Genomic DNA, 12,754 nt, shown 5'->3' on the forward strand with positions numbered 1-12,754 from the left:
TTTTCTATAAACCATAAATTCCACTTGTTTTTTTTTTCCCTTTCCTATCCTTTGTTGAACTGACTTAAGATGTCTTTGTTTCATTGTTTTTTTCCCTCTAGTAGTTTGGAATTTATATGCAAATTTATCTTAAAGTGTTAAGTTTAAGGTTCCTATGATACATCTGGGAAATTTTGCTAAATATACAGATGAGAATTAAGAATCTGGAACTTGAAAGAGGAATTTGTATTGAGGATATAGGTTTTAAACTATCACCTTGGTAGCAGAAGCCATGGTGTGGTTACTGTCCAGGGCAATCATGGTGAACAAATACCATCACTAGGACAATGCGAGGTACACAAATACTCAGTAAATGTTTCATGGATGTTTAGCAAATGAAGGAGAGAAAGGGGAAAGTGGTGGCATTGAATACAAGAGGAAAAGCCAGCAAACAAGAGAAGTGGCTTAAAAGATAGAAGGTATGCTTTGAGAGAGCAGTGTTTCCAAAGCCACACAAGAGAGAATTTTACGGAAGGAGATGATCAAGAATAGCACTACTTGCTACGGAGACATTAAATAGCATGAGCACAAATGGGCCTTTGGAGAGACTCTTATGAAATGACTTGTGGTCTTAGGGGAAAGGTTTTTTGTTTGTTTTGTTTTTTTATTTAGGTTAAGAGTGTACTTGAGCTGGAGAGGGGCAAAGGGAGAGGGAGAAAGAATCTCCAGCAGACTCTGCACTGAGTACGGAGATGTAGGATTCAATCCCCCAGCCCTGAGAACATGAACTGAGCTGCATTTGAGAGTCAGACGCTCAACAAACTAAGCCACCCAGTTACCCCTAGGTGAGAGAGTTTGAACTGAGGGATAGGGATTGGAAGTAAAGGCAGGCATGGAATAAGGACTTTTGTGTGGATTGGTCAGGAAAAACTGAAAACGAAATTAGATACAGCTTCAGGGAGATGTGGGCTAGAGGAAAGGCTTTCTTTGGAATGGACAGTGTACTTCCCACAGTGCACAAGGAGATAGTAAAAAAGAAGTTAAGAAGGAGTGACTCTAGATAGATTATTTCCTTAGGGCTTTCTAAATGGTAGGAGCCATCAAAGCTGGAGGTTGCCATTGGATGAAACCACAGTGGTTCTGTGGGCGATCATATTGTCATAAGCCTTACACTTTCTTTCAGGAATCTGAATATGCACTTACTCTAGAAGATTCTACTACTTTACAAATCTTTCTGATCCTAGTACTGTGTAGATTTAATGGTCTTCTTAGGAGAGAACTAGAATTAGCCTGGAATATTGGATCTTTGATCCCTTAAAGCCAGTTAACCTGTTTACCTACTAATGATTTAAAATTTTGGAACATTGTATGTTTATGCACATGGTCAATTCCTGATGATTTGTGACTAAGAGGGCAGGGAAACGTCAGCCATGGCATTTGATCTGGGGCTGTGAACAAATTATACGTGTCCCGTAATTTTCAAACTCAGGAACCAGAGATTCAGATATAGTTCTTGATGTAGGGCTGTTTGAGATAGACTCATTATTGAAATTCTTACTCTTTACTATTTAAAACTCAGGAACCTGATTAGTTCCAGTAATACCTTCCTGTGCTTTACATCTGCACTTGATCTTAGCTGAAAGGCCAAGAAGAGATTGTACTTTACCATCTAAATTGACTGTCCAGACTTGGAATCGGGATGATCATTCTCTGATAACTTCTTCCTCTCTTTCTTTCTCTCTTTTGTTAGATCCATTTCACTGGGCTTGGCTCCCTCAGGCAAAAGTTCCTTTTTCTGAAGAAACAAGAAACTTAATTCTACCATATATTTCTGACATGAACTTTGTGCAAGATTTATGTGAAGATCTTCATGAACTTTTTAAGGTAAGTGAATTTTTAGTCACTTATTGCAGAAAATGAAATCTTAGAAGAGATTTTCTTAATAGAACTAATTTGCAGTTTACTGCTTCTGGTATCACTACTTGCAGTAGAACCTAACTTAAGAAGGAATTAACAGTTTTACTTTACAGGAACATAAATTTGTGAAGCTAACACTGATTTTGAGGGTTCTCTGAGACTATTAAAACTTGACAGGTTGTTCTCTTCAAAAGTTGTGGTTTTACAAAAGTATAATTTATAATAAATGCTTAGTGAGCTGCTATGATTTAATCCGCTTAAAAAAGCCTAAACCCATCGGCTGGAAGGTCATTTAAAATCCTTTTGGATCCAGTTGGAGTATAAATAAACTATTATTGTCATTCTAGAGGCATCCAAAAATAAATCAAGTAAAAATACTCTTTTTTTTTTTTTAATTTAAAAGATTTTATTTATTTATTTGACAGAGATCACAAGTAGGCAGAGAGGCAGACAGAGAGAGAGAGGAGGAAGCAGGCTTCCCGCTGAGCAGAGAGCCCGATGCGGGGCTCGATCCCAGGACCCTGGGATCACGACCCGAGCCGAAGGCAGAGGCTTTAACCCACTGAGCCACCCAGGCACCCCGTAAAAATACTCTTTAAATGTTGTTTTAACTATTAGGAAGGCTTTGAAATGGCCTTACATACTAAGTTGAAGAGTTCATTTGTTTTCCAATATATGTTTCAAAGATCTTGATTTTTGAAATTATAATAACGTGGGTTTTTTTTTTTTTTTTTTTTTCCTATTCCATGAAAGATCGACAGAAAATTTAACAAAGCCACTTTTGAGAGTCAGATGTCTGTGATGAGAGGTCAGGTAAGTTAATGTTATTGTGATCTTTTTCATTAAGAAAAATATCTCTCTTTGAAACAGTTGTTAACTTTTTTCTCCACGGTAACCCAAAGATACAGTTCTTTTATGCTGAACCAAAATAGCGCATATGATTAAAAATGAAATGGATTTCAATAGTGGCTTTCCTCTTGTTCTAAATTAATTATTTTTGACCTTTTTGTATATCGTTTGTTAGCCAGTTTCCCTCTCCTGTGAATTTTTTGTCCTCATTTTGATAACTGTTTTCCTGAGTGTTACTGTATTTTTCCTCCTCAAATCTACTTGCTTGGATGTTTCAGTACCAGGTTCTGTCGCCTGTTGATTTTTCTCACAGAATGTGTTTGGCCTTTCCCGGAGCAGTCAGTGAATCACCGTGTCACCAAAGCTGAGCAGTGACTGAGGCATAAAAGTACTAATTGTAACTCAGTCCTGTCATTCTTCATACCTTCTTTACTTAGAGATACAAGGTGTTAGGTCTGCTGGTGTGGACCTGCAGGCTGGCTGACCTACTGACCATGTCTGGTCCTTCCACTCTCTTAGTACTATTTAGATTCCAAAAGGAAGACTTGACATGAAAATAAATTATTGTAAATAATTTTGTAAGTATTATAAACAAATTATTATAAACATTGTCTTTTAGTGACTTATTAATTAACTTTTTCTTCCTAAAGTATGTAATTAATTTAAGGTAGCTATATGCTGCCTACCTGGGGCAAAGAAGTCTAGTTTTTGTACTGATTATTACGTTATATAACTTTAACAAATACATATAATTAAATTAGATAAGCATTCATTCACCAAATATTTTTTGACAGAACTAGTACCAGAAAGTGTTCTAGTGGTTGAAATAAAACCATGAGCAAAACCCAGTTCCTTTTTTTCCTGGAGCATGAGCTGTGATGAGGAGGCCAGGAGTCATGGAAAAGAGATGGATTATTACTTCATATACCTCTCTGTGCTCCATTGTATTTATGTGGTCCTTTGCTGGAATCATAAATTTTAAATAGTAAGCGAAATGGCTGGAGAAATAAGCCACAGCTAGATCTTGGAGGCCGTAAGTGCCAGAATGCAGATTCCATGTGGAAGGGTTTGGAGCCCTGAGAGATTACCATTCAGAAACGTTGTCATGAGACTAATATTTCTGGAGAGGACACCTCCTGGGTTGCTTTTGTGAACTCCCTGAACTTGTGTTAAATTCTGTTTATATGTGCATTTTGGGGTGGGGACAGGCAGTAGGATTTATATATCAGCAAAAGGAGTCTGTAACCCAAACAAAGATTAAGGATCACTGCAAAAGGTGAGGCTGGACAGTGAGGTGCAGATTTGCTCAGCAGATGAGGCGGCTGAAGCTTGGGAGCTTTGCAGGGAGGTGAAGTAGGTGATGCAGGCATGTATGAAGGGCTCTGGTGATCAGTGACTATAATTATGTTGAAGAGTGTTACCATCCCAAACTATAGTTGAACTAAATTTTCTGGCATAGATAATTATGCCTTAAGTTAACCCTTTTGCTTGAAACAAAATTGATTTATTAGTATGCTCCATCTTCAAGAATTCTCTTATCCCTAAAGATATATCTTATTGTAGGAATTCTTTTTAAGGAAAAGCTGTAAATAATTGTGTCTGTTTTAATTGTAGATTAAAGTTAGTACCTGAGGGATTTAAATATAAATTTTAAAATGCTTGTCTGGAAAGATAGGGAGACATTCCAATTCTGAGGTCTGTCACAAAGCTAGACCAGAGGCTATCTGCTATTTTAGGTTTACTTACTCAGATCCTGTCTCATTCACAAATGAATTAAGGTATTACACAAATCTGTGTAATAAGATAAAAAATGACAAACTCAAGATCTGGGGGAAGAAAAAGATAAATGATGCCCGATTATATGTTTTAATTTGATTTTGCTTTTTTAAAAAATTTTAATTTGGTTTTGTCTTTCTGATAGCCAGAAAGAATAAGGTATCCTGACTATGTACATGATTACATATGTGTGTATATATGTATATGTATGTGTGTGTGTGTGTGTGTGTGTATCTTTATCTTTTTGGTTTTATCTATTTTTTAAAAAAAGGATGTCTGGAAAAGTTAGATACTATTTTATGTCCTAAAGTAAAGTACTAAAGTTTGAGGACCAGTGAATTAGTCTAAAGGAGAACAAAGTCTGTATGTGGAAGTCTATGAGTGTATATAACCTGCTTTTGGCCTAACTACCGCATCCCTACCCAGTTCTCAAATGTGGCACCCATGGAGACTAGAGTGTTTCTCCTTGCCTGCAGTGTTTAGTCTATTTCTAAAAATAGTCTTCTCTGATTTAAATACACAATAATAGATTTGTTTGTTCTCTGAAATGAAAAAATGGGTGATATGTAAGGGAGGGAATCAGATTTTAAGTCAGAGCATAGGGTCCATTGTTGTTAAAGTGTTCATCGCTTTTCATTCCAGTTATTTGTTCATATGGCTGTTTCTAGAATATGTGTAATGTGTGTTTCTAGAATATGTATACTTTAGTGTGTGTTTTTTTCTCCTGTTTAGTCTTCTCTCTGCCCCAACACAGTACATGCTCTGTAGATGTTTCTTTAATAAATAAATGCAAGATCATCAAGTGTCTTCTCAACTTTCAAAGAATGTTAATATTTAGGATAGCTTTAGTGATTTTTGCTATTATGTGTTTAAAAATTGTTAAGCTTGTAGAATGGCTTTCATTTTCTTTATACCATTCTGTTTTCCAGATTCTCTATAACAATCAGGTCTTTAGAGTCAGGAAAATACTAGATATTACTTAAATTAGTGTATTTAGACTAACATTTTTAGAATAGAATTTTTAAAAAACCAGAAGAAGAAACTAACCAGAACATTTCATTCCTCAGCCATGCTGGTTTTTATTTTCGTGATAAAAACAATGCTTATAAGTGTGAATTTCGTGAATTCTTTGTGTCTTGTTATCCAAGTATAGCCAGCCTAGAAGATTTTAAGGGAAGAACTTAAAAGGGATCCTAAAACATAAATACAATGAGTAACTACCGTAGATAATAAAGATTTATTTTTCTGAGGTATTAAATACTTCAGATTTTCTAGGATCTAAGCCATCCAGTTTTATTCTATTCCAAGTATTTGAATTTTATTTATTAGTATGGCTTTATGTTGAAACCTTTATGCTATCACTATTAAATAATCTTTACAAGAACCACTAAAATGTATACTATCCGTATATTAGATATTTTCAAATACCCGAAGGAGCATCTTTGTTTCTAAAGTACATAACAAAAGGGAGTTTTTTACCTGATATGTGGAAAAAAAAGAAAATGAATTATTAAAATTTTATTTTATCTGAACAGAGTAGAATAGGCTGTAAGCTATGCATTGAGTTTCATAACCTTATTTATGTTCTCAAGTAGCAATTCTGAGAGTATGTTTAAACATGGAATGTAATATATTTTAATCTTCCTAGTTTAATTTTTTCTATATGAGTATAAACTCTTAAATGAAACTTTATTTTAAATGGCTACCTTCCCTAAATTTTTAACTCCCTTGGCTTTCATCATGCTTTCCCATCGCACTTTTACCCTGTAATGCTTGGTATAATTTACTGATTTGTGCTTATTGACTCCTCTCCCTGCTAAAGTGTAAGCTCTATGGAAGCAGGGGTTTTGTTTGTTTTTTACTGTTATGGCCCCAGCACTTAGAGCCTAGCACGTAGTAGGCATGCAATAATTTTTTTGTTTCTGAATGAGTTTATGAAGGCAAGTATGTAGTTAAAAGCAGACTTTTTAAAAGTTTTTATTAAATTCCAGTTAACATACAGTGTAATATTAGTTTTAGATGTACAGCTGAGTGATTCGGCACTTCCATGTAACACATCACAAGTTCGCTCCTTAATCCCATCACCTATTTCCCTCATCACCCTCCACTTCCCCTCTGGTAACTCAGTTTGTTCTCTATAGTTAAGAGTCTGTTTCTTGGTTTGCCTCTCTCTTTTTCGCCTATGATCACTTATTTCTTAAATTCTACATATGAGTGAAATTTCTTAAATTCTACTTATGAGTGAAATTACATGTTATTTGTCTTTCTCTGACTTATTTCGCTTAGCATAATACTCTCTAGCTCCATCCACATCTTTGCAAGTGGCAAGATTCCATTTTTTCTTATGGCTGAGTAATACTCCACTGTATGTGTATATTCCACATCTTCTTTACCCATTCATCAATGGTGGCCATACACTGCTGGTGGGAATGCAAACCAGAGCAGCCACTCTGGAAAACAGTATGGAGGATCCTTAAAAAGTTAAAAATAGAAATACGCTATGATCCAGCAATTGCACTCCTAGGTATTTACACAAAGAATACAAAAATGCTTGATTTGAAGGGTTTGAAGGGTTACATGCACCCTGATGTTTATAGCAGCACCATCAACAATAGCCAAATTATGGAAAAAGCAGACAACTTGGACCAGTCTTCGTTTAGCTTCTATGTCAAATGGAGAATGTGAAACCATGTACTTTATTCAGTCTGTTGGGCATAAATGGATGAAATAAAAACTGTAGTTATGAATAAATGGTTAAAATAATGTCAGTGAACTGAATGAAGGTTTTTATCTTATGAACTAGTGAAAATATCTCTTTCCACAGATCTTAAATCTTACTCAGGCACTGAAGGATGGGAAGAGTCCTGTTCAGCTGGTACAAATGCCCTGTGTGATTGTGGAGCGCAGTCAAGGTAGAAATCAGGGTCGGATTGTCCATACGAGCAGTTCATTCACCCAGACTGTCCACTGCAGGAAGCCATTCTTTTCCTCCTGGTAGCAGCTGTAAGGGTAAAAGAAACAAACCGTTCGGCATTATGTTGTTAAAACAATACAGTAATGCAAATCTGTTAAGAGCTCCCATTGCCAAAACCTCAAATAATGTAAGTCTTTAAAAGGTTATCTTTTGAATGTAATCAAAAGTTTACAGCTTTTTTGTCCAAATATTAAATTTCTATTTCAGGGAAGAAGTGATAGATTGCCTATATTGTATTTTTGTAGAAAAATTGTATTTTATGTTGTTGATGTTAGTTTAAAAGGTAATTTCTTGGTTTACATATTCTGAAATGACTGTAATTACTTTAGAATCCAAGTAGAAAGTAAGGTATTTGTTGACTTTGAATAACTTTTTATATTCTTTTTAAACATTGAGAAGGATGTTCATGTTCACTCTTCTTACATTATAAAAGGCCTGTGAGGGTGAAACTGCTCTTGTGAGTTTTAATAAGTGGTTAATAGAAAAATAGGTAAGAATAGAGCAATGTTGCCTTAATTGAAAAAGCTGCTATTTTAGATCTTGAATAAGTGCCCCTAAAGTGACCATTGCTGTTAGGGACCAGAAAGTTATATTTTGGTTGAGTAAAAGGTGACCATTTTATTTTCTGTACTTCAGAATATTTTTGGTCAATTATTTTGTAATAGTAAGGAAACAAATCTAAGATATTCTCCCTTTAGAAAAAAAAATGGAACACTCAGCTGAGACTGGAGGGGACTAACAGGAAATTAAGGCAGATCTCTAATATTTTGAAATTCCAAAATAGCATTAGAAGTCCCTTTTGTTTCCTGCATGGGATCAATTACTTAATCTATTAGTACTTTAGAGTACTGATCTTACTCAGTTTAGTAGTTCAGTTAGTATTAACTTCACCGAAAAGTAAACCATACCCCAAAGTATATATTGGATTGCATTTTGGGGTCCTTAAAAAAAACAGTCAACTTTAGAATATCAGCCCTAACTAAGGGGGAACATGACAGAGATAACCATGAAGTCATTTATAATTTGATTTTGAAAATTAGTATGCCAGACATCCTAGGACTTTGTAGGACTTTGTAGCACCTTTAACTCACCAAGTGATTTAAATTGAGACAAGCCCAGTATGAAGATGTGATTGCAAGGAACCAGAAGCTTCATTCTTTCCTTCAGGCCCCAAACAAGTAACATCACCACTCAGACTAAACTGGCATTTGTGGTCTGGGCCTTTGGGTTTTTTAGCTTTCTGTCTTGTGATTTTTTCTTTTTTAATTGAGTATTTTTGGTAAAAAGTATTTCATGAAGGTTAAATTAGGACAGAAGACAGGTCTGCAGATCCCCCTTCCTTCACCTTTCTCCCAGTCTCCGTGATGATGCGGTGAGTGAGAACACTGCCGCCCTCAGTACAGCCCCACTGGACACCTGTGTTCTTCTGCCTCCCCCGACTTTCCGCCATCTTCATGCTGAGAGTGTGGGAAATTGGCTGGAAATTCAAAATGCAGCTACCATCTTTAGATAAATACTTGTAATTAAAATGTGCCTTTTGAAGATGTGTTCTAAAGGAAATAAGTTGTTATGATGTGGGTACTGCTTTTGTAAAACAGTTTTTTGGTATTTTGAGAATTGCTCTATTAATTTTTATAATGGAAAACTTAGTAAATTCCTATTGTTTTATATCCTGAAGTTAAAAATAGTGTGGAACTATTTTTTAAATGGCTTGACCCAGGCTAGAAGAGTAAAGTTGAAATATTTAAGATATGATCATAAGTCAGAATATATTGGTTATATTTTGTAAATTTTCATGAAATTGATTCTTATTTAAATACTGTGTTAATTTTTTCAATGAGTATATTTATAGTGTCAAACTTGGTAGACTAAAAGTAATAAAAATCATTGTCTTAAGGTCACAGTTCTCCTGAAGTATGCATATTGAATATTTAGAATGTTTGTGAACACATTTATGTTTATAAATGACGCCAAACCATCATTTCCCTTGTATATTAGTGGTACAGTTTAATTCTTTAAAATTCTAAAAGCCTTATTTAAGTGGAACCTTTATAACTGGAGACATTTTACTTTTGTTTAATTATATGCTTTCTTATTCTCCCCCAAATTGTCAGCAATTGGCAGCTGTGGAAAACCTGTGGTAGGTTTTTTGCAGACTTGAAAACAGTTTGAGTCACAATTTTTTTTTTTTATTTAAAGTTCTGTACTGATGGAATTAAAACCTTATTAAAAACAGCAAGTGTTCTTTTATCACATTACACCTGAAATCCTTTTACAGACACATGAAGAGATAGGGTCTTAGGTTTTACAGTCTGTTTTTTCTCCCAGAGTTGCTTGGGCAATGGTACAGAGTTGTGGTCGCTCTACCTCTGCCAGCCTCTGTCGTGGTTTGTCTGGGGCCCTGTGACTGAGTGCTGGCCAGTGAGATGTGGGGACGAGTGATTGATGTGACTTCCAGACCTGGCAGTAAAACTCACTGCCCTCCCCTGCAGTGGTCATGATTGACCACTCTCTTCTCTTCTTGTTTGCATATATACAAAGAATTGGCAGAATGCAGGCAGCCAAGGCCTGTTGGTCACAGCTTGGGAGACTTCCAGGGGAGCACGCTGTGTGGACTGTGATGTGAGCAAGGAATAAGTGCTTGTGTTGCATCTCCAAAGTCTGGAATTTATGTATTGTTGTGGCATTGTCTGCCCTATCCTGGCATTATAATATAAATAGAAAAATACAAATCATTTTAAAATAAAAAATCAGTTTTAGGAGATACAATAGTAGCAGCAGCGAGTGTTTTTTTCCTCTCCCCGAACCCCCAGGTGTGCTATCTTATAGCAAAAAAAAATAAAAACAAAAACACCATCTTTGCTAAAATTAGATGGTTGAGTAGTAACCCTGTGAATCCCAGAATCTGAGCAGTTTGGGCTGAAACCATCAGTCGCAGTAAGATCACTTGGGAAGAACGGCTTTCGAGGAGTAAGCAGAAGCAAAGCAAGGGGACTTTTAGTGTCTAGGTCCAAAACCACAGTCAAAACAGACAGGGCTATTGAGCATTCGGTTGGCAGCTAGGAACAGGGGCCCACAGAAAGGTCTGAGGGTGCTAGGGCAACCCACTCTGCAGAGTTCCCAACAGTAGCCCAGGAGAGCACATGCGACGGCCCTAAGGGAAATGATCAGGTGTAGAGCACAGACTGGCAAGGGAGGGAAGTTGGGGGGGGGTGTAGAGGAGAGAAGGTTCTGACACTGTTAGAAGAGGGGACACAGTGAGACTGAATATGGAAAGTACTAACGCCATACACAGAAAACCATGTCCTCCCTCTGCATAGTAACTGCAGGGAGAACCCTCAGACCACAAAATTAGAAAACTATCCTGCCCCACCTCACCTCCTACACAGGAATCTTCTAAAAAGACAGGGAAATTCTTCTTAAACACAACCACATCTCACACCGTGCTCTAAAAGAAAAAAGGATAACAGACTGTATAGCATACGCATGGAGAGCGAAGATCCCAAACATTCGTAAAGCAGAGGAAAACTGATCTAATATTTTTAAAAATTATGAAGGAATTGAGGAATGATAGAAGCTCAAGAAAGAAGACTATAACGTCAATATTGGAAAAGCTCAGTTAGATAAGCAAGCAACAGGAGGAAATAAAATGAGAGCTGACAGGCTCAGAGCAAATATTAGAGTTAAAAATACACATCAGACATAAACTGGAAGGACTACAAGAACAAATAGACAACATATCCACAAAAACCCTACAGCAAACATCATACTGTTGAAAAGTCTCAGGGATCTGTATTAGTTTCCTATTGCTGCTGTAATAAATTACCACAAACTTTAGTGACTCAAAACCAATACAGATCAGTCATCTTGAAGTTCTGCAGGTTCGAAATCTGATATGTTTCACTGGGCTAGGGCTAAAATCACGGTGTGAGCAGGACTGCGTTCCTTTCTGGAGGCTCCAGGGGAGAATCTGTTTTCCTACCATGGCCAGTTTCTTGAGGCCTCACACATTTCTTGGCTTGTAGCCCTCTTCCTTCCATCTACAAAGGCAGCAACAAGAGGTTGAATTCTTTTCTCATCACATAGCTCTGACACTGAATTCTGCATCCCCCTTGCATTTTTAAGGACCCTTGTGATTACATTGGATCCATGCGGATGATCTAGGTTTTCTCCCTATTTTAAGGCCTGCTGATATACAACCTTAATTCCACCTGCAGCTTTAACTCCCCTCAGCCATATCACATGTTCACAAGTTCTGGAGAGCAGGACATGGGCATTTTGGGGGAGCTATTCTGCCTTCTATACTTTCCCTCAGAAATCGGTTACGTGACCAGAATGTGCCCCCCCCACACACACACATACACACACACAGTGAACCTTCACCTTCTCCCCATATATAGACCTAAATACAAGAGCTGAAACTTGTAGAACAAAACAGGAGAAAACCTTAGTGACCTTGCATTAATAGAAGACTTCTCAGAGCAGAAATGGCACAAACTATAAAAGAAAAAATTTGAGAAATTGGTCTTCATCAGAAACTTGTACACTTTAACACATACTTAAGAAAATGAAATTTCTGGGGCACCTGGGTGGCTCAGTGGGTTAAGCCTCTGCCTTCGACTCAGGTCATGATCTCAGGGTCCTGGGATCGAGCCCCGCATCGGGCTCCCTGCTCAGTGGAGAGCCTGCTTCCTCCTCTCTCTTTCTCTCTGCCTGACTCTCTGCCTACTTGTGATCTCTCTCTGTCAAATAAATAAATAAAATCTTTAAAAAAAAAAAAAAAAAAAAAAAAAAAGAAAATGAAATTTCTGGCCACAAACTGGGAGAAAATATTTGACAAACATATCCAATAAAGGAACTGTATCCAGAAATCCAGAATACATAAAGAGATTATACAACTCAAGAAGTAAAATTACCGGGACGCCTGGGTGGCTCAGTTGGTTAAGCGGCTGCCTTCGGCTCAGGTCGTGGTCCCAGCATCCTGGGATCGAGTCCCGCATCGGGCTCCTTGCTCGGCGGGGAGCCTGCTTCTCCCTCTGCCTCTGCCTGCCACTCTGTCTGCCTGTGCTCTTTCTCTCTCTCTAACAAATAAATAAATTTAAAAAAAAAAGAAGTAAAATTACCCAATTAAGAAATGAACAAATGATTTAAGCACACCCTTCACCAAAGAAGGCATATGTCAATGGCCAATGAGCACCTGAAAAGGGGCTCAGGATTATCATCAGGGAAATGCAAATAAAAACCATGAGTGTAGTTAAA

At 37.1% G+C, this 12,754-nt stretch overlaps 1 protein-coding gene across 2 annotated transcripts in view; it reads left to right on the plus strand.

The window, feature by feature from the left end:
- The window catches only part of PI4K2B (phosphatidylinositol 4-kinase type 2 beta), a 29,590-nt gene extending 19,867 nt beyond the window's left edge, over positions 1–9,723 (plus strand). For both annotated transcript variants that reach the window (XM_080796259.1, XM_080796260.1), the window contains exons 8-10: positions 1,730–1,863; positions 2,650–2,709; positions 7,346–9,723. In XM_080796259.1, coding sequence (XP_080652385.1) covers positions 1,730–1,863; positions 2,650–2,709; positions 7,346–7,519 — 368 coding nt within the window. In that variant the 3' untranslated portion in view covers positions 7,520–9,723. The remainder of the gene's footprint in view (positions 1–1,729; positions 1,864–2,649; positions 2,710–7,345) is intronic.
- The last annotated feature ends 3,031 nt before the right edge of the window (positions 9,724–12,754 follow it).

This window comes from Martes martes (genome assembly GCF_963455335.1).
Source record: "Martes martes genome assembly, chromosome: 2".
NCBI classification, from domain to species: Eukaryota; Metazoa; Chordata; class Mammalia; order Carnivora; family Mustelidae; genus Martes; species Martes martes.